This window comes from Mauremys mutica, chromosome 6, assembly GCF_020497125.1.
Source record: "Mauremys mutica isolate MM-2020 ecotype Southern chromosome 6, ASM2049712v1, whole genome shotgun sequence".
In the NCBI taxonomy this organism is placed as follows: Eukaryota; Metazoa; Chordata; order Testudines; family Geoemydidae; genus Mauremys; species Mauremys mutica.
In genome coordinates, this window is record NC_059077.1 from 47,343,695 (window position 1) to 47,365,990 (window position 22,296).

General features: G+C 40.3%; 1 protein-coding gene across 6 annotated transcripts in view; it reads left to right on the plus strand.

The window, feature by feature from the left end:
• MRPS27 (mitochondrial ribosomal protein S27) overlaps positions 1-22,296 on the plus strand; it is a 121,389-nt gene that overhangs the window by 36,790 nt on the left and 62,303 nt on the right. For all 6 annotated transcript variants that reach the window (XM_045021266.1, XM_045021270.1, XM_045021265.1 and 3 more), the window contains exons 5-9: positions 10,606-10,720; positions 11,344-11,422; positions 12,130-12,245; positions 17,761-17,863; positions 19,793-19,935. In XM_045021266.1, the coding sequence (XP_044877201.1) occupies positions 10,606-10,720; positions 11,344-11,422; positions 12,130-12,245; positions 17,761-17,863; positions 19,793-19,935 (556 nt within the window). The remainder of the gene's footprint in view (positions 1-10,605; positions 10,721-11,343; positions 11,423-12,129; positions 12,246-17,760; positions 17,864-19,792; positions 19,936-22,296) is intronic.

Genomic DNA, 22,296 nt, shown 5'->3' on the forward strand with positions numbered 1-22,296 from the left:
GAAAGGGTATCACCCACTTTGGATTAAAACATTTTGAAGTGAATAAACATAGCAGTGAATTTTTAAATTTGGAAATTGGTTCATGCCAGTGTTTCTTAAAATTTTTTGGCAGCAACTGTGAAGTTCACCTCTGAAAGGTTAAATCATCTTACAAAATTTGTTCAGTAGTTATGTTGTTACAGCACTGCCTTTTATTTGTGTGTGTGTGTGTGTGTGTGCGCGCGCGCCTCTGGGGCGTCTGGTGTGAAAGTGAATGACATTGCAGAATAAATGGCTTGGTCTCAGAACACGCTAATTCAAGTTTCTGGTACAGAAGCCAGAAGAAAAGGTTGCTGCATAATCTGCACGGCTTCAACTTTGGCCCCTGTGATATTCAAGTGTGTAAGCAGTTGTGGCAAGTGGCCAGGGCCGGCTCCAGGGGTTTTGCCACCCCAAGCAGCCAAAAAAAAAAAAAAAAAAAAGCCGCGATTGCGATCTGCGGCAATTCAGCGGGAGGTCCTTCGCTCCGAGAGGGAGTGAGGGACCCTCCGCCGATTTGCCGCCGAATCCCTGAAAGTGCCACCCCACTCCCGAGTTGCCGCCCCAAGCACCTGCTTGATAAGCTGGTGCCTGGAGCCGGCCCTGCAAGTGGCACAGTTTTAAACTAGCATCCAGTCTGTGCCAAAAAGAAATTATGTGAAGTACTGGTAATTTGAATAGAATAATAGAATTATTCTATTCAAATTGCAACACGTCTATTACAAGTGAAGGCTTTCTAGGTGAGCTATATCTTTGACAAAATTGGTCATTTCTCCCTCTCAGACTAAATTTAGTCTTACATTAGCCACCATCAAAAGTCAGTATTTACAAGCGCTTCCCACAGTAATTTATTGCAGTTTTTTCTGTTCTTGGAATAGAAGGTCATGGTGGCAATGCAGTATTTGTTGGCAATATTTACTTTTTAATGGCACCCATAGTATGTTACTTTATAATGTGAAATAGAAAGGCATGTGGTAGTGGTATGATCACAGGACTGGAATCCTGGAACCTCTGCGTTTTAATCCTAACTCTGACACAAATTCTTTCTTTGGCCTTAAGCAAATTATTTAATGGTCCTGTCATCTTGAATTTTTTAGGTATAGACCATTCCTAAGTTAAAGCAAACTAGGTACCTTGTAGTTCACCCCAGCAGTGTCCACAAAGGAGAGTTAGAGCACAGCATGGTAGTGTGTGCTACAGTTCACACCCCATAGTCTAAACTGTGGGACCATGTAGACATAGCCCTTAGATCTTCCTTTCCTCCTGCTGGGCAGCACAGCTTTTGTTACCACAAAGTAGAAAGTAGGTCATCACTTGTAAAACTCGTTTTTTAAGATTAAAATGAGCAAAACTTTTCAAAGCAGCTAAGTATGGAGGGTTGGCCATAGGCTGAAATATTGGCAGTCTGAGCAAATGACAAGCGAGGAGCTGAAAAATAAAGCTGTCATCCTCTAAAAATGAGATCCTTTGATAGCTAGTGCTTGAGTAATATAGAGTTTGAAACATACCTTTTTGACACTGTAAATTAACAATAACTTGCAATAAGCGATTAGCGGGGGCAAGGAGTGGATTTAGTTGGCTTGTTGCCAGTTTTTGGAAGACTCTCTCTCTCTCTTTAATTGTATAATGAGCCCAGATGGGAAGGTGATGACTGCAATAGAAATTTAAGTACGTTTTCAACAACATGTTTACTTGTTTTTGAAAATTGTATCTGGCTGATAACTTGTGTGCCAAGTTTCAGACAGATGGAGAATCAGTCAGGATGGCAACAAGCATCCAGAGAGGCTGAATGACTAAAAGGGAAGAAGGAAAAAGTATTTTACTTACATTTGCTATAGTTTTATAGCCTTTGTTTCTAATTAATTTTTCAGAGATACGCAGATAAGCAATGGCTCCATACAACTGCCCTTTTGTCAAACCTTAATACAAATAAGTTTTAGCCTGACACTTTGAAATTGCTGAGATTCAAAAACCTCCCAAAAGCAAGAAATCTAAAGTGTTGCTCAGTTCATCATTTTATAACCTGTATTTCCATGCCAGTATACCAGGAGAAGGTATAATTAATGGAAGTGTTGGTTGTAAATTAGACTTTATTATGGTTGTATTGGGACTAAGAAAGACACTAGAGAATATCTTCTCATAGAGTCGCTATAGCAACAGCTCACCCCATCATACTCCATGTTTTCCTGAGCCTATCGTACTCTGCATCCTAACACTAGATTATGGCATTTGTATTCAAATCTGGTCATTTTCAACTGTAAAAGCCCAGAAGTATTTTTAAGAAGCAGAATTCCTAGGAGCTGTGTCCTTAACTGTCAGTAAGATTTTTTTTATGTTAAGAAAAGGCTTTTTCCATTTAGTTTCTTAACTGCTGCACCTCAAAGGAGTTTCAGCTTTATATCGAAAGTAGTTTAGGTTCTTCATGCCTGTGACAAGAAATTCTGATTTCTTCTCTCCTCCTATCCCCCCTTCTTTTCTGTTAGGATTTAGAGAGAAGGAGATGGATAATCAGATATTCTGTTTATCCTAAGGGCAGGGACAATAGGGACAGTATTTTAAAGTTGGGTCTCTGTCTTTCATCAGGGGTTTATCCCTGAGCAACAAGGAGTGAAACTAATCTCTCTCTAACACATCTTTCTGTCCTGAAGAGAATCTGAAAAAGTAAAATCCAAAAGATATTTGTTGATTAGTTTGTGTTTAAATTAAAAAAAAAATTAAAACACTGCTAAAATAGTTGGCTTACATTCTACAGGAAATTAGGCTAAATGCTATCTTCTGAGTTTATTAGTAGTATTTACATTTCCACAGTGCTTTTCTCCTATAGGCTCCCAAAGGGCAATATAAACTGCACAGCAAACAGCTGGGAGACATGGCTTTAATTCAGTCATTTCATCTGCATTAAAGGCAATATGTCTTGTCTGTTCTAGACTTTTTAAGGCATGTTAGTTAGCACCTTTAAATCTTGGTCTAGACAAGGCCTGAGACTGAGGAACTGTTATTCTGGGATATGAAAAACACCCACGGTCCCTTAACCAAAATTTTGTTGAGGAGAGCCTGAGGCATGCTGAGAACCGAACTTTTGTCAATACATCATAAGACTGATCACTGTATTGTTTCGTATTGTTCTGAAGAGATGTGGCCATTAGAAGATTCTGGAGGAACTGCAGTAACAGCCAGGGGAGTTTTCCATTGATTGAGAAAGAATCAAATCCTGAAGGGGGCACCTTGTGTGTTCTCTCTCTTGGTTTTACAGGTTGGAGGACCTGTCTTGCTCAACTTCCATGAAGTTCATTGCCAGTGGATGGATGGCTAAATTTGTAATATACTTTTCAGAGTCAAGAATTTCAGAGCCACGATGGTCCTTTGGGCTTTGCTGCAGATTCTAGAACTGCTGCTGTTACTATTTCTTTCCTAATGCTTCTTTTTTGTGTTTTTATGAAAACACAGTATTTCCTTTGTCTTTGTGTAATGAGTCTCTATTAATATATTGTTATGAAATGAGTAGCAACTCTTATGATTTTTTGCAACTGCTTGACAATCCTGTTTTTCTCTGTAAACATAAGATTGTTCTTTTCTGTTTTGTTCAGAGAGCTGCATTATATCTATCAAAAGAAAGAGGAGCATTTGAAATGACATAAGGCTAGAAGATTGACAACATTGGACATAAGTGCTTGTTGTATCAAAAATTCAGCTTGTCAGTCATTTGTAAGGAAATTCACATAAGTGACTGTCAAATATACTAAATGGGTCACTAATGGATGGACCAGATCTTGCCAGCATATGGATTGATTGCCCCTCAGTCACTGGTGGAAAGAGACCTTTTGAAGCTGTTTTCTATGCAGCAGAATAGTTTTGAGCAAAATGTTAGCCTTTTCAAGATTGTTGAATGGTAAATACCATTGCTTATACTGTTAAGAGATTGTTTTTCATGATCATATGAATTTCTCATGCAAACCCATGCACATCTAAACTCCTCCTAAATGACAGTATATGCAAATGTGTGCTTCTCCCAACAAAAATCCAGACCAAATGTGTCTGGTGCTTTTACCAAACATGATTATTACTGCACGTGGGGGTTAAAAACAAAAACCAACCAACCACCCACACTTTGGACAAGATAAAAATAAAAGGACAGTGGAATGGGAAGGGGAGAGAAGGGAGTGGCAAATATGATTAAGTGGTGAAGGCTGGCCATAGGGTTTTGAGTTCTGGGTTCTATTCCCAGTTCTGCCACAGACTTGCTGGGTGACTTAACTATGCTTTTGTGCCTTACTTTCCCATCTCTAAAAGACATTAATCATTTCCCCCTACCTGAAAGACTTATTGTGAGACTAAATTCATCAGTGCTTGGAAAGCTCTTTGTGATGCTAAGAAGGAAGGTGCTACAGAAATTACAAAGTATTACTTGGGGAAGAAAAAAAAGCCAACCGTATAGATGCTGTGGCAGTGAGTAGAATACAAATGCTTAGAATAGCTCATAGGCAAAGGATAACCGGTTTAAACTCCGTTAGAGAAAGCTGATAAAGAATTAAAACATCATGGCTGATAACCTAAACACATGACCATTTTCAGGGAGCACAGTGAGGCTTTTCTATAGGAAAGAGCAGTTGTGCCTGGCAATTATTCTGCTCCCCCCTCTTACAAATATTCTGCTCCCCCAAACCCCCCCCAACTTGATCAATCTGTTTTTAAAAGCTTGTTCCTATTACTAATCTTGATAATTGATTTATTATACTATGTAGCAAAGGTATTCTGCCTTAATCCTATGTAATGTTTTTATTTTACTTTAAAAGTTTTAAAAAAAAAGTTCCCTTTGCTCCTACCAGAAGTTAATGAGTCATTATGTTAAGATGACTTGTGTATTTCTTGCATGAATGGTATGACTACGTACTGTACTGGATTTTAAACCGAGTATACACACACTCGTGCAGACAGACAAACATGGATATAGCTGAAAAGAGAGAAAACTGACGCTTCCTTCACCTCATGTTTAAAAGGAAATTTCCAAACCACAAAGTTTTGCAGGGCAATTGTCTTGACATTGACACATGATCACTGCCTCTGGGCCATTTCAAATGCTGAGGATTTCTCCCAGAGTATGCAGCTTGACATGACAAACAAAGGAGACATTTAGGTGACGTTTTTCTTAACATGTTAGTTTCCAAGCTAAGTCTGCCTGGAATCTATTTGATCATTATGCACTGTAGCTTGAAAAATGTGCCTTGGAAGAAAAAAACCTGGCATTGCCAAGGAGCTTTGCATCTCCATATGACTTGCATTTAGAAAGTGGAGTGGCTTTGGATTTGTTCCAGAGAGGCAGCTTCTTTCTGGCAATTAGAGATGTTTCTTAGGAGTTGAGGCATTTTTCATCCTGTTAATTCCATTTCTATTTTGCTCCAAGACCTTTTAGAATCTGAAGTGGATGAGAAGAAGCCTGACTCTGTTCCTTTTCCTGATTAAAACAGATAAGCATCCAGATCCATCCCTCGCTCTGGTTCTAGGGAACTAAAAGACATCTTAAAAGTTAAATGGAAGAATTTCACTGTAGTTTTCAACATAAGACAGGATTCATGTTATGAAAGGGAGATAAACATACACCAAGCCTATAGGTTAACTATTATGAGGAAAGTTAAGATGAGTGAAAGATATGAGCATCAATTATGGGTAGAGATGGGAGGTATAATAGAAATCTTCCAAATATGTGAAGACTGTCATTGCCAGAGAGAAAGAAAAAAATATTTAGGGTAGTTCCCAGTTGTTTAGGAGGAACAAGATGACATTTTAAAAAGGGAAATTTCAGGCGAAATTCAGTAAAAATCTTCTACAAAATGCGATACTACAAAAGCACCTAGAGGCCTCAGAGATCCCATTGTCTTGTATACTGCACATACACTTCATAAGAGACAGTCCCCGCCTTGATGAGCTCGCTGTCTAAATAGACAAGACCAAGGAAGTTGTTGTTCCCATTTTACAGATGGGAAACAAAGTTTGCACGCAGGAAGTAAGTCTCTAGCAGAGCTGGGAATTGAATCCACACCTGTGAGTCCAAGTCTAGTGCCTTAACCACAAGGCCATCCTGAAATGTGAAATAATCTCCCAAGGGAAGCAGTGACAGAAGCCCCATCAACAACTGGACATTTTAAAGTAGAATTAAAAAATTAGAAATTTTCTCTAGGGAACCATCTTGAATGGTTTGGGGGGCAGAGAGGAATAGACAGCTCAATTGATCTGTTCCCTCTGCCGCTGCTCTGATTTTGTGAACTGGTTTTGGAGCATGCAAGTTCTTTCTGGCATCTGACTTTTTTTTTTTTTTTTTTTTTTTAAACTGAAGAGAATTTGCTGCCTTCTTTTCCATTCTGTTGTCAGCTTCAGGACTACTGTAATTTCCTTGAAAAACTGTATATGAATGTGGTAATACATAAGTTCACCATTTGGTGGCACCAAACAAATTTTTAAAGGACTATTCTTATTTTTAAAAAAGGGCACCAGCTCAGCTGGTTCTGCAGTGCTGGAAAGAATCAATGTGCACCGTACTTCCTACAGTTTTGAGCAGAAAGGCCAGCCCTAACGCATTTTCAGCATCTGATAAATTGCTTCATTATTCACTGTCTTCTAAAACACTGAAATATTTCAGTATTACTATAAATAACAAGTAAAGTCCTGATGCAGGAAATCAGTAGTTTAGGACTATATTCTCAGTGTAATATGCAGGCTTTATCTGCATGTCAGTGATAGTAGGGAGTTTCTCAGCTGAAGTCATGTCAGTTGTGCTGAATATGTCCTGTACCTCATAGTTGCCAACTCCAAGATATATCAATAACTAGTTTCTGCAAGAATTAACCAATAGTTTGAATCAGTCACCTTACTAAAGTAGGTTATTTGAGCATTTTTCCACACGGGGGAGGAGGAGACATGCTACTTTTGGTAGTAGAATCATAGTACATTATTGCATTCTACATGTTTAGTTTCACAATGATCTCTCTAGTTCACTGACTCCTTGTCTTAAAGATATTCCTATCTGGGTTCCCTGTAGGGAGAGATGTTCTCAGTTCAGTGGCCATGAGAATCGCCATATTGATTTCTCCGCCATTAACACTAAACTATTCCAACACTGAGCTACACTAATACTGGTATAGATTCTTCCCCTTGTCTTTTCTGAGTGTGTCTTAAGAATCTGATATTTCTTGAAGTTTTATCAGACCTGCAAGGAATGAATCTGGATGATTAACTCCTGGTTTTTCCACTGAACATATAGGAATTGCTAGAGGCTTCTTTAAATTCAGTATGTATCCTCTGGCTTGCCGTAACCTGCTTTCTGTAGTTTATCCACCTCCTATCTTTTTGTCTGTCCCTCCACATACTGCATTCCCTAATTATATCTTGTTGTGTGTTTCAGAGAGGAGGGGGATATTGATACTTGTCCAAGTGACCAGCATTTTTCCCTCTTCCATTTCAAACAAAAGCATCTGCTACAACATTTGGATATTTCATCTGGGTTAGTTATAAAAATTGAATGGTCTATTGGCTTCGGTCCCCAACTGATACAGTAACCTACCCAAGCACAGTAGGAGTCAGAAATGATGAAAAGACAGATACGATATATTTTCCTTTCATAACTGATTCCCTCATCCCCCTGCTAGGAAAAATGTGCTGCTGCAAAGGGGTCTATACATGCACATACATGCATGGCGCAAGCGCACACATGTGTAGTGGAGACAAAGTGAGTAAATTTGGCACCGCTCCCTGCCTCCCCTTCCCATGCACAACTGTTTAGTACTTATTTATTTTTTAGATAGTAAGCTCTTTGGGGCAGGGACAATCTTTGTTCTGTGTTTGTACAGGGTTAAACACAAGGGGGTCCTGATCCATGACTGCTACAGTAATATAAATAATAATTATTTGTACGCTGGTGGTGCCCACAGCCTATTGGGTGCTGTTCACCCACAAAAGAAAACCAGTCCCAGCTCACAATCACCAGTGTTTTAGTCATCTTTATTGTATACCCTCCAAGGACTTTGATGGTCATGTCATTTTCAGAAACTTTCACTAATGAGATTAATTTCAGGCTGACTCCAGTTTTCAGACAACATACCATTTCCTGCTGAAGCCCTTAACCATTCACTTGCAATTTAACTTTTGAATCAAGAAAAATTTCAGCATTAGAATATGCTGTAGTGCTTCTAGCATGCAGGGAGAAATAATGGAGGCATCGCTGTGTCTGGTATCTTTTAGAAGAGAAACACAGCTCTGCTTAAAGATGACTGTTCAGATCCATTATTAGTCTTCAATTTTTTAATGTTCCCTTCGATCCTTTACTACCACCCCACTGTAAAAAGATATTAAAGACCAGATAGATGTCAGTGGGATATTTTTAGTGTATCTGAAAGTATTACTGTCATGTCTTTGTAGTGCAGGACTGTAGTTTTGCACTTAGGAAAGGATGTTAGCTGTTAAATGAAGCAACTTTGAAGGATGCTGGCAGTGGATGTCAAGATTTCATTCTGACCTCTTTTTTTTTTTAATGACTGGTGAAATAGTCTTTAGCAATTAGATAATTGTTTCATCAAGCTATGATTAAGTCTGAGTGTCTGTAATTGATGCTTTTTGTAAGCATTAGTGAAGCAGGACTTTCATTAAAACAAATATAGGATCTTGCTGTTAATCAGAGCTGGGGGGAAGAAGAGGGAGAAGAGTAGAAAGCAAGTAGATCAACAGAATGCATGTTATATCTATTTTAAAAGTGTGCTCTCATCTGCCACGTAAATAACTTTATACTTAGACCTTATTCAGATGTTTACGTCTCAAAACCACTGCTTTTGGCAGTCCAGTCTCTAGTAACTCTGCAGATTCTATAGACTTGAACATTTTCTCCCTGTTTCCAAGCTTGGTGATCTGTATAGCCTTTAGCCATAGGATACAATTCGTAGGAATTCACAGAGAGGGTGGGGGGAGAGGGTTGGTGGCTACAATAATCTGATAAATGTTCCGGAAAGCATGCTCATTCAGATGGAAGAGCCAATCCTGCAACTAAATGGTGATGTAGCGTGGCTCCAGGCTGCTAGCATCTGCACATTAGTATAACTCAGCCATTGCAGTTTTCTGCAGGAACTGTAGCTTTTGTACTTTAGGCATAAAACCTTTTCTTGATGCACAGTGCAAAACGTGAAACGTTTCAGGTATCTCTTGACACTTAGATATGAAATTCAGCCCAAAAGCAGGACGGACCCTACCATACAGGGCTTTTAGTTTATTTTACAGACTATAACTACTGCAAGGCTCTGCAGGTTTTGGTCATTAATTTTCCGAACAAATTGTGAGACATATTTGGGTGAATAAGGATGAACCTTCCAGCATTTAATCTTGCAACTTTGGATCTGCACCATCCCCCAACCTCAGCTGTTCATCATGGGCTGATGCCCTTTGTGAAAATGACCACCAGCAGCAGGAAGCTGACTGTGACGTTTATGAAGACCAATTGGAGCTACTATATAAGCTGGAGTATGAGTTCTAGGTTTTTTGTTCTCTCGTGCAAAATATTATTTTCAGATACTCTTTTTTTGTGGAGAGGGAAATGGGGAAGAATAGGCTTTCATTGGAAAATACGTTTACTCCTAAAACCGCAGAATTTAAGGTTGTGTCAACACTTTCATTATAAATCCTGCTTTCCTCTACCTTCCCCTACTCCAACCTGATAGAGTCACAGAGATTTGTTCTGGGTTGCAACTTGGCTTGTGAGGTTTTCTCCCCAGAGGAAATTCATTTGAAGTTATGATTGTAACAAAAAGTAAATACAAGAAGAATTAATTAACCTGTTTAAATTTAATGTTTGTTTTTATTCAGTGGGCACTTCCATGGGTCCGAGTCTAATCAGACTGACATTGGTGTAAATCAGTGTAATGCTACTAAAAGCAATTGAGGTACTCAGGGGTATGTGAGGTGGGATATGTGAATCAGGCCCAGGCACCTCAAAAATATTTTCCGACTGGAAATAAGACACATTTTTAATGGTAAGAATAATTAACCATTGGAACAACTTACTAAGGGTCATGGTGGATTCTCCATCACTGACCATTTTTAAATCAAGTTTGGATGTTTTTCTAAAAGATCTGGGGGAAGTCCTGTGTGTTATACAAGAGCTCAAAGTAGATGAACTCATTTTAAAATTAAGTAATCCTTTTCAGTTTCTTTCTGTCCCCTTCATAACATGATAAAGTTATATTCCTCTAGGAGAATGGAAGGACTGGCTAGATACTTTCTTTGATGAGGATGGACAATGCTTGCTAATACTACAAAATCATGGGGGGGGACACGTCCCATAGTATCTGACTCATCAAAACTCAGGTTAAATTTATAAAAGATTTGCATATATTTACTATTCTCATATTAATAAGTTGGGCTTAAAGCATCAAAGTTTAGGCAGAACTTTCATACTGCTGCAGCTATAAAAAGATACACCTTTTTTTGTGGGGTCAGGTGATGGTGGTGTTCTTAAATACTGCTGATTGTTTTAAATTATGCCCTTTGCACCTGTGAGACTTCTGGGAAGAAATTAATTGTAACTTAAGACTCTTCTGTTTTGTCCATTAGGTTTCGGCATAGTCCAAACTGCTGGTACCTGAGAGACTGGACCATCCACAGCTGGATCAGACAGTGCTTCAAATATGGTGCACAGGACAAAGCCTTGTACACATTAAAAAACAAGGTCAGGTTTTTAAGAGAAAAGGCAAGATTTTATTTGATCAGCATTAGACAAGTGTAGCTTATTCTGAATTCCTATCATAAGTGATGTCTCTCCATAGACTGCAGTCCTGGATTACATACTTTTGTTGAATTAAAAAATATAGATGGGACAGAGCTTGAAATAAGCTATTCCCAGCTTTTTTTTTACTTTCCCCCCACTTGATGTCTTTTCCCCCGACCCCCCGCATGCACAGTGGTAGTGTCCAAAAAGTGCTGGCCACTATACAGACATATGGGAAGACAGTTCCTACCCAGTCCTGAAGAAATCTAAAGAGGACAGAAAACCGCCAATGGGTGGAGGAAGAGACATGTCATAGAAGTCTAGTTATCAGGATGATAAGCCTGATTCCGGCTCTGATTCCGAACACTTACACACACGCTTTAATGTTACGCAGGTGCATAAGTGCTTGCAGACTTGGGCCATGGCTGTTAGTTCTTTGTTGTTTAAATTTAAAGAAATAAACACCACATTATACAAGATGCCTCTCCCATGTTCTAATCACTCTAGCACTTACTAAAATCACAATTCAAAACATGGAACACTCATGATATTTTTCAATGTGTTTTTTTCTTTCCCCTTTTTAGGTACAATATGGAATTTTCCCAGATAACTTTACCTTCAATATATTGTTGGATTATTTTATAAAGAATGAAAATTATGAAGGTAAGAAACCAAATATCAGTTATGTCATCAATTTTATGCTTTTCATAACAATGGTACATTGGATTTTTAAAAGTCTTATAGTGAGTTAAATCCAGAATTGTTTTTCTTAAAGCCCTTTTTCCCCCTCTGGAGTTTAACACATCTTCTCCCCCGCCCCCAATCGACTTTTCCACATGATTACATTTGGTTCCTCTGTTTCCTTTGGTGTCTTTGCATAACACTTAGGAGTCATCAGCTTTCTACCATCTTTAACTCCTTTTCAATCTAAACTACCTTTCCCCATGTTTTTGAAGTCAAGCATATTGTATATTATGTGGTGGGGTGAGGGTAGGGAGTATTAATTAGATATCTGAGATGGAATACTCATTTCATAGCAGAATTATTGCAAACAGCTTAATCACGAAGTCACAGTTTGCTGGTAGGTATGTGCAGGTTTCCTACCCCCCTGAGAGACAGTAGTTGTCTACACCAGGGGTTAGGTTGTATAACTGCATCACTCAGGGCGATGTAGTTATACCAACATCAGATTGTAGTGTATACCAGGGCTCAGAGTAGCTTGAATGGTATATAGTAGTTCTCTAGTACTAGGCATAAGGAGGCTCATTTTTTCTCTTATCATTATGACTTTGATTCTGCATCCATTGAAGTCAATGTGAGTTTTGCCAGTGTTTTCAACCTGTAAATTGTTATTTTATTTTCCTCCCTAGATGCTGTGTCAGTAGTTACTGAGATCATGCTGCAGGAAAGCTTTGATGAATTCTCAACACAACTTCTCTCCCTCCATGTCTTATACCAATACCTGGCAACCAAATCAGAATTTACAGTAAGCTCGCTGCACATTAAAACTATCTACAGTGCCTCTGGTTTAAAGGGTTACTGAATCCCCGGGGGGGCACTAAGCTTGGTAAAGCCCATCCAAGTTAACTTAGAAAATGAAGTGATCTAGTGCCAATGTTTCAGCTGATTTTAACAGCATAGGAAAAGCAAAATCTATGTCCCTTTTAGTTTAGTTAGTCCCTCTGTCTCTCAAAAGGAGGCTGGGTATTTCTAGATGTTTAGGAGATTAAATGAAGATGAACCAGAGTTTATGTTGCAGATTAGGCATCGTTTCTTTCTATCTGCAGCATTGACTAGTACTGGGCTCCAATCCATTTGAAAAGTTTTATAAGTGCAAATAAAGAAAATCTGTAAAAAGACACATTTACTATTTATTAACTAAACAATGCGGTATGGGAAGCACCGCAGAAAGAGAATGTAAGTGTTACTCACAGTTAGGGATGTTATTCAGTGGCAATGATGGCGGTAAGGGTCTAGTGCTGTGAAGTTTTTTCACTAGGATTTCTGCCACCTGTTGGGTTCTGGAAATATTGGATTCAGTAGACAATACTCAGGTTTTTTTAATTAGGTTAGTCTCTTATCACTAAGGCTGCGAGTTTGTCATGGAGGTCCCGGATTCCGTGACTTTCCGTGACCTCCGTGACTTCTGCAGCAGCCGGTGCGCCTGGCTCAGGGGCAGCTCAGGCAGCCCCTGTGCCAGTCGCACCGCTGCTGGGGCAGTCTCGGGCCACCACGCCCCCCACACCCTCTGAGCAGCAGATTTTGGGTATGGGAGGGGGCAGGGGGTTGGGGCATGGGATGGGGTGAGGTGGGCTCTGGGCAGCGCTTATCTGGGGGTCTCTCCGGAAGCGGCGACATCCCCCTTGCTCAGCTCCTGGGCGGAGCACTTCTTCTATAAGAAGAGTGCTTAAAGACCCCATTTTTGTTACTTGAAACATATTCAGTAACATATTAAAACAAACCACAGATGTCATAAGGTTTTCATCAATTGGCTAGTCATTCATATTTTTTTCATTGCTGATAACTGTTTGTTTAATCAGCAAAGAGTCTTGTGGCACCTTATAGACTAACAGACGTTTTGGAGCATGAGCTTTCGTGGGTGAATGCATACATCCGACGAAGTGGGTATTCACCCACGAAAGCTCATGCTCCAAAACGTCTGTTAGTCTATAAGGTGCCACAAGACTCTTTGCTGCTTTTACAGATCCAGACTAACACGGCTACCCCTCTGATGTTTGTTTAATTGCCGTATTCTCCTTTCTTCCCTCTCATCCATAAAAGTCAGTCATTTGAGTTGTCTTTCCTGATTGCATGATCATGAATCTAGGAGAACAAAAATCCTGTCCTCTATTTGGGTATATGCAAATCACCTACATAGATCGCTTGCACTGTTACCATGACCACAAATGCTAGTCAACATGACAGAATCCATTGTGTGTTTGATATGCATATTCAGACACCATCAGGTGATAGAATATTCACACCCAAATGCCATGTCTTGAAAATGTGCTCCTAGATGACTTGTTAATTCAGGATGCTGAATCCCTCAGCTATTGAAAGCCCATGTACTTCAGGAGTCTCTTGGCTCAATTTTTTCCCCCCTCATGAGGATATTAATTTGTTTAATATTTTTTCAAGGGTTGGGGGACACACCAAGATACTGGAGTGCAATGCAATAAAACTGAGTTATTGAAGAGTTTAGGGCCCCTTCAATTCACTGTCTTTTACTTTCATTCTCTTTTGTGTTCATAGAAATAATAAAAATGTAGGGTTGGAAGGGACCTGGAGAGGTCATTTAGTCCAACCTCTTGTGCATGGAGGCAGGACCAAGTATGCCTAGACTGTCCCTGACAGGTGTTTGTCTAACCTGTACTTAAAAACCTTCAGTGATGGTTCTACAGTCTCCCTTGGAAGCTCATTTCAGTACTGAACCATCCTTATTGTTAGAAAGATTTTCCTAATATCTAACTTAAAATTCCTTTGCAGCAGACTAAGCCAATTACTTCTTGACTTACCATCAGTGAACATGAAGAACAGTCTATCACTATCCTTTTTATAACAGCCTTTAACATATTTGAAGACGGTTATCAGGTCCTGTCCCTGCCCCTTCAATCTTCTTTTATCAATACTAAATATGCCTAGTCTTTCCTCAAGGTCAAGTTTTCTAAACCGTCTATCATTTTTTGTTGCTTTCCTCTGGACTCTCTCTAGTTTGTCCACATTTTTCCTAAAGTGAGTTGCCCAAAACTGGACATAGTAGTTCAGCTGAGGCCCCACCAGTGCTGAGTAGAGTGAGACAATTACCTTCTTTGCCTTAGACGTAATTCTGAGTAATGTGAGTATTGTATTAGTCTTTTTTGCAGCTGCATCAGATTGTTGACTCACATTCCATTTGTGAGCCCCTGTAACTTCCTAGACCCTATTCTGTAGGACTACTGTCTACCCATTTATTCCCCATTTTGTATTTGTGCATTTGATTTTTCCTTCCTAAGTGAAGTATTTTGCACTCGTCTTTATTGAATTTCATCTTGTTGATTTCAGATCAAATCTCTAATTTATCAAGATCATTTTAATTCTAATCTTATACTCCAATGTACTTGCAATCTCCCTCAGATTGGTGTCATCCACAAATTTTATTGGCATACTCTCTTCTCCTTCATCCAAGCATTAATGAAAAAATTGAATGGTATTGGACCCAGGACAGACCCCGCCGGGCCCCATTAATTATGCCCTCTCAGTTCAACAGCAAACCATTGATAACTAATTTTTCAACCAGTTGTGTATCCACTTTGTAATAATTTCATCTAGATCATATTTACCTAGTTTGCTTGTGAGAATGTCATGCAGAACTGTCAAAACTTTCACTAAAATCCAAGATATATCACATCTACTGCTTCACTCTCATCCACTAAGCCAGTAACCCTGTCAAAGAAGGAAAGTAGGTTGGTTTGGCTTGACTTGTTCTTGACAAATACATGTTGGTTATTGCTTATCACCCTATAATACTCTAGGTCCCTACAAATTGATTGTTTAATAATATGTTCCAGGATCAAAGTTAGGCTTAGTGGTATATAATCTTGGCGGTACTTTTTGTTCCTCTTTTTAAAGATAGTTACTGTGTTTGCCTTTTTTCCAGTCTTCTGTGACCTCACCAATGCTCCATGAGTTCTCATAGATAATTGCTAATGGTGCCAAGATTTCATCAGCTAGTTCCTTACCGATGCTCAGATAAATTTAATCAGGCCCTGCTGACTTGAATACATCTAACTTATCTAAATATTCTTTAACCTGTTCTTTTCCTGTTGTAGTTTAGAATCATAGAATATTAGGGTTGGAAGAGACCTCAGGAGGTCATCTAGTCCAATGTCCTGTTCAAAGCAGGACCAACATCAACTAAATCATCCCAGCCAGGGCTTTGTCAAGCCAGGCCTTAAAAACCTCTAAGGATGGAGATTCCACCACCTCCCTCAGTAACCCATTCCAGTGCTTCAGCACCCTTCTAGTGAAATAGTGTTTCCTAATATCCAACCTAGACCTCCCCCACTGCAACTTGAGACCATTGCTCCTTGTTCTGTCATCTGCCACCACTGAGAACAGCCTAGCTCCATCCTCTTTGGAACCCCCCTTCAGATAGTTGAAGGCTGCTATCAAACCCCCCTCACTCGTCTTTTCTGCATATTAAATAACCCCAGTTCCCTCAGCCGCTCCTTGTAAGTCACTCCTCGTAAATGCCTCAGCCCCGTAATCATTTTCATTGCCCTCCACTGGACTCTCTCCAATTTGTCCACATCCCTTCTGTAGTGGGGGGACCAAAATAGGACACAATACTCCAGATGTGGTCTCACCAGTGCCGAATAGAAGGGAATAATCACTTCCCTCAATCAGCTGGCAGTGCTCCTACTAATACAGCCCAATATACCATTGGTCTTCTTGGCAACAAGGACACAGTGCTGACTCATATTCAGCTTCTCATCCACTGTAATCCCCAGGTCCTTTTCTGTAGAACTGCTGCTTAGCCAGTCGATCCCCAGCCTGTAGCGGTGCATGGGGTTCTTCCTTCCTAAGTGCAGGACTCTGCACTTGTCCTTGTTGAACCTCATCAGATTTCTTTTGGCCCAATCCTCCAATTTGTCTAGGTCACTCTGGACCCTATCTCTACCCTCCAGCGTATCTACCTCTCCCCCCAGCTTAGTGTCATCTGCAAACTTGCTGAGGATGCAATTCATCCCATCATCATTAATAAAGATGTTGAACAAAACCGGCCCCAGGACCAACCCCTGGGGCACTCTGCCTGATACTGGCTGCCAATTTGGCATCAAGCCATTGATGACTACCCGTTAAGCCCAACAATCTAGCCATCTTTCTATCCACCTTATAGTCCATTCATCCAATCCATACTTCTTTAACTTGCTGGCAAGAATACTGTGAGAGACCATATCAAAAGCTTTGCTAAAGTCAAGATATATCACATCCACCACTTTCCCCATATCCACAGAGCCAGTTATCTTATCATAGAAGGCAATCAGATTGGTCAGCCCTTGGTGAATCCATGTTGACTGTTCCTGATCACCTTCCTCTCCCCCAAGTGCTTCAAGTGCATGTGTTCCTTCCTCTTGTAAATATTGTAAGCATCCACTTACAATTAACTTTTTTTTAGAGACAACGGAAGCAAATTGAAAGCAGTCTATGGCTGACAACTGTTCATCCTCTTTCCCTTAACTCTTTAAGTCTGCTTCTTTGTTTTTGTTCTGCTGAAGGAGAATACTGTATGTTTCCCAAGGTCAAACTACTCGAGTGGTTTGAATATACTTACTAATTTGGCCCCAGTCTCCTAGCCTCACGGGTGGTCTGGATCATACAGTGCTTCTTCCTCATAGCAGAGCCATGTCTCCAATGAGTCCTAGGGCATTGCTAACTAGACAAGTGTGTTGGTGTATTTTGTTTGGTTTTGCCCTAATATTCCTTTCATAATCGTTGATGTGGCATTCTCTCTGCCCAGTGATTTCCTACCCTGTTGGCATTCTCTTCGCTGTGGTTGCAAGACTCATATATTTTAATTTCTGATCCCGTGGCCTGCCCCCACCCCATTTTTGTGGAGTGGGGGTGACTGCTCCCATGCACAGATCTGTGCAATTTTGTTTTCAATAACATTACCCTGAATATTATGAATTTCAGAACACAGGTTCAGATCTTCAATTGGTAAATGAAGGTAGCTCTGTTGATTTCAATAGAGTTATGCTTAATTATACCAATTAAGGATCTGGGCTACTGAATTTGTTTTAATACTCTGTTCGAAGAAGATACAAATCCTCTTAAATGTAAGCTAAGACTGTAACTTTGAGTTTTTGATAGGGAGTGATTTCCAGAATTACTGACCTATTTAAGGATTTTTTACCTCCCCATGTTGTATGATATAAGGCAGGACATGCTGTGTTTGACTGTTGCCATTGTAAGTTAATGTTTTATACAAGCAAGACTTATCTGGTTTGAATTATTTACAGTGGGAAGAGGAAAGAAATCTTGGAGCCTCTCTTTTGCTTACAGGCCTAAAACAGACAAACACTGTGGGTTTTAGCTCCCAGCTGTATGGCTATACATTCCTTGGTAAGTTTTTAAGTTCCTTACATACCAATATTTTTTTCCTCCACTGTACTTATTGATTTCATTAAAAATTATCCCATTAAATTATTCCTTTGCTATATTAAAATGTCATCATCATTCATAGACAATAGAATTATGCTTAAATAAAGTGAAAGTTTTGATACAAATACAAACCAGATCTTGAGTGATTTTCAGTCCATCTTTAGCTTGCATCAGTCAGGGTGGGGAGGTCACCATGATGTGAACTAAGAATGGAGTAACAGATTTAACTTTGAAAATTGTGCCTAAAATTGCCGTCAGTTTCACACCTTCCCTTCCCTGTGGGCTTCCCCTTCAGGTTGCCCTGCTACAATGGAATAAGTAGAGGTATTCTTTTAAATGTTTGCGTTTCATTGGAACATCAGTGTTTCCAAAGTGAGATTGCTGATATTGGAAGTGCATTTTCCGCAGCATACCGAGTATGCTGGATGTGTCTAAGTAGCACCAGGTGTGGTGTGCTAGGCAATGTTATTTAAATAAATAGTGATCAATCTGAATTCTCTTGAAATTTCACCTCTGTATTTCTTTTAACTTTCATAATTCCTGCGTTTCACAGAAGACTATAAAATGCATAGTGATTTTCTTCCCTCTCCACTGCAAAACTGCCATTTACCCCTGGGTAAACACCTATTTTAGCAGCAAGCTTTACATGATTGTTCCATCACTGTATTGGTTTCTTTTAGAAATCTATCAAAGGTAATAAAAACTAGACATGTTTTGAAAATGTAACTTCAAAGTAAAATGTGTAGTGGCAGAATAAGGATATTGATTCTGATTTAACCTGATTGTAAGAAAAAATTGCACACTCAATCAAAAAGGAGATAAAAGTTGTAAGTAAATTTGAAAGCAAGTTTTCCATGGGGCTGTTAGTTTACCATCCCTTTGAGATATTGTTACAGGTAGATTTTTGCTGTTTGGTATTCAGATTTGTTATGCCATATAGATTGGCTGGGAAGTGGTTCTATTTAGAAAATGTACTTTACTTTGTCTGTAAGCAATAGTCCTCATCCCATGACATTGACATTCAGTGGATCAAAAGCTATTTACTGCAATGTCACGTATTCTACAATCTTGCCAACACTAACAGAACAGACCTCTGCAAGAGTGAAAGATGTCTCTAGGCATAGACTGACCTGGAGCACTTTAGCGATTTAAATTTAGCCATAGTCCAATAAGCTTTGTCTTTGCATTTGTTACTGTGCTTTTCCTAAATCATCATCCTCCATGTATGAAAAATCTGTGTTTTAATAGCTTGCATTGTCAGAGCCATCATTCTAACTAAGTTGTACAATTAAAGGTCATATGAACTGCAGTAAGCGAGGTAAGGCTGGATCAAAAAGGTATAACAAAAATACACCATTAGTTACCATGGTGATTGTCAAGAGCTTAGACTGGTTACCATTGTAAGTCAGCATTTACCAACATGTTACCACGCTGTGGAATGTTGATTTTCATTTCTCTGTATGTAGAATAGGTGTTTCATGTTTTATGATATGTTAACTCTTGGTAAATAGGCCAGATTTCTAGAGGTGCTGAGCACCTACAACACCAATGAAAGTCACTGGGAGTTGTGGTGCTCAACATTCCCAGAAATGAGGCTTAATGTGTCAAGTTGGGCACCCAACATGAGGCCTCTGCTGAAAAGTTTGGCCTAACAGCTGTCTTAGTTTCTCCATCTGCAAGACAGATGTTAATCCTTACCTCGCTCACTAGGGTGTGATAAGGCCAAATTAGTAAATGTTTGTAAGGCTCTGGAGCAAGTTCCTTAGACACCAAGAGAGTTGCTTTCACTTTTTTAGTGCAGCCCTTTGTCATTCCTTGTCTCAGGGCTCAAACAGTAAAGTATTTTCTTATGTTCTTATGTATTAACTCTTAGATATTATTGTACAACAGGAAAAGTGGAGTTGCACAAAGGACTGCGAGCTGTGTACCATCAAATGCCACTGATGTGGACACCGGGATACCTGAACAGAGCTTTGCAAGTGATGGACAATGTGGCCTCGCTCCCAGGGGATATAAAGCTCTGCAAAGAAGCTGTAAGTGTAAAAGAGAGTTTAGCATGGCATAGTTGTGCACAATATATGGCCTTGAGGGTCACACGAAGCCCATGGACTCCCTGTCTTGGTAACTGCAAAGTGGGGACAAAGCTGACTCACCGCAGGTTTGTGATGAATCCTTGACAGCAAGCAATGTCTGTTCAGTGGTGCACAGCCTTTCCAGCCTGAGAGCCAGACATATTACAAGGTCATGGGGCCACAGTCAGTACTTAGGGACAGATTCTGTGCTCTGGTCCCAAGCCATCTGCTGAGGATTCCCCTGGTGTGAGAGAGACAACAATGGGCACAAAGCCAGCAGAGCCTACTCTTATGTCTCCCTTCTAACAGCCCACAGATCAGGGGACTGGAATGGGTTGGAGTGTGCTGCATTCAGTCGATTCCCAATGGACTCAAGGGGACCATTGGCAGCTGATGAAAATCAGAGCAGCCTGGGCTGGGGCATGGAATCCTTAGCTGGTTGTTGGTTTTCAGCTTATTCTTTTTATACCCTCCCCTGGATGGCTGTCTGTGGGAGGGAAACTTCCCTTTGCTAGGAGTTCCTCTAGGCACAGGCAGAGCCAGCCAAGCTCCTGTCCTGCTCTCCCCAGCGCTCACAGCCTGACGGGAACAGGAGATGACAACCAGAACACCTCTTTACGTCTCGCTGCCATGAAGCAGGTGGCCAGCTGGGGAGTTGCTGAGCAGCTTCTCAAAGCACCCCACAGGCTCACCGCAGAGCAGCTTCTGGGGCTGCAGAGGAAGCAGTGAGGAGGTGGGACTCAGTTTGAGGCTATTTTTGGAAATTGCAGGGTGCAGCTCGAGGGACGCATTTCCAATTCCCAATCAAATACTCATTTTCTTCTGAAACATGAAATACCATTTAGAGACACAACTCAGAGTCCCAAGGACCACAGATGGCCCTTTGGTCACAGTTTGGACACCACTGATCTGAGCCATTAAGGAATATAAAAAACCCAACAAACCCCACAAAGCGTCGGTTATTGCAGTGCGTGCATTTAGTTCTGATTTTCAAGCCTTAAGGATGAAGCCTTGTAGGTCCTGGCAAGTTTGTTTGTTTAGATTTATAATCACAGAGTAAATAAGCACCCATTCAGCCTGCTTTGGGCAATGACAATGTGGCCCTTGATGCCACAACCCTGAAACCAGCTTTTGTCTCTGTTTATAGAACTTCAGATCTGATCCAGTCCCTTCTAAATTTGTATTTCTTTTATCTGCATATGAAATAACAATCATGGCCTGATCTAGCAGAGCCCTCTTTGTGCAGATTTTAGTGAATGAACCATCAGGGTGGTTACTAAAATTTTCAAGCGCACTTAAGTGACTTAGGATATGTCTACACTGCACTGTAGGTCCAGAGTTCAAACTCAGGCTCAAGCCTAACCCTCCTTCCGTCTACACACAAATCACACTAACCCAGGGTCCCAGGATTACATGAGCCTGAGTCAAGCTGGGATCCAGAGTTAAAGCCCTATTGCTTTGCAGTGTAGACTAAGCTCCACTGGATTCGTGTTGAGGGAGTTCACCAAAAGTGTTCCACAATCCCACTAGCCAACTGTGTGTCCTCTGGACAGTCAATCTTGGTGGACAGTGAAGTTTTCCCATACTGCACTATGAACAAAGGGCTAGAACAGCTTCATTTTGGGAGGCTGAACTCCAGCCCGAATAATGTAGACACTGGACCCAGGGTTCAGCAATTCCTAACCTGGGATTACATATGAGTATAGCTGCTCAAGCCCTAGGTTAACAAACCAAGAGTCTGTTAACCTTGGGCTTACATTGCAGGGTAGACACACCCTTAGGTACTTTTGAAACTTCTACTCTGAAGAGTTTTATCATGTCTAAATTGCACCTTTTTTCGGTCAGACTGCAACAGAAATTAAAGTTGGTGCTGATTGTTAACCACGGCCATAATCAGAGACACTCATCTGTAGACTCATGACTAGTATCCTCAAAGGCTGAACTAGTAGAACCCATGAGGTATATGTAGTCAGCACCAAGAAACTTCATTTCTGCTGAGGAGTAATTCTGCTCTCAGTTACCAGTGGCTTATTATCATAAACATGATACTATACATCAAAATCTTGGGCCATATTCAAACCCAACTGAGCTATGCTGACTTACTCCAGCAGAGGATCTGGCCAGCTCCATTTAAAGGCTCATTTTAAGAGCTAGCTCCTTTTAGATATTTTTAATCATTATCTCTGAGTGAATGTAGTGTTCATAAGAGAGAGAATCTAATAGCATTGACCAGATGAGACACTGGGGCTAGTCCTGCTGCTGTTGAAATCAGCAGAAAATCTTCAAGCGAGTCCACTGGAAGCTGGATCAAGTGCTGTAAAA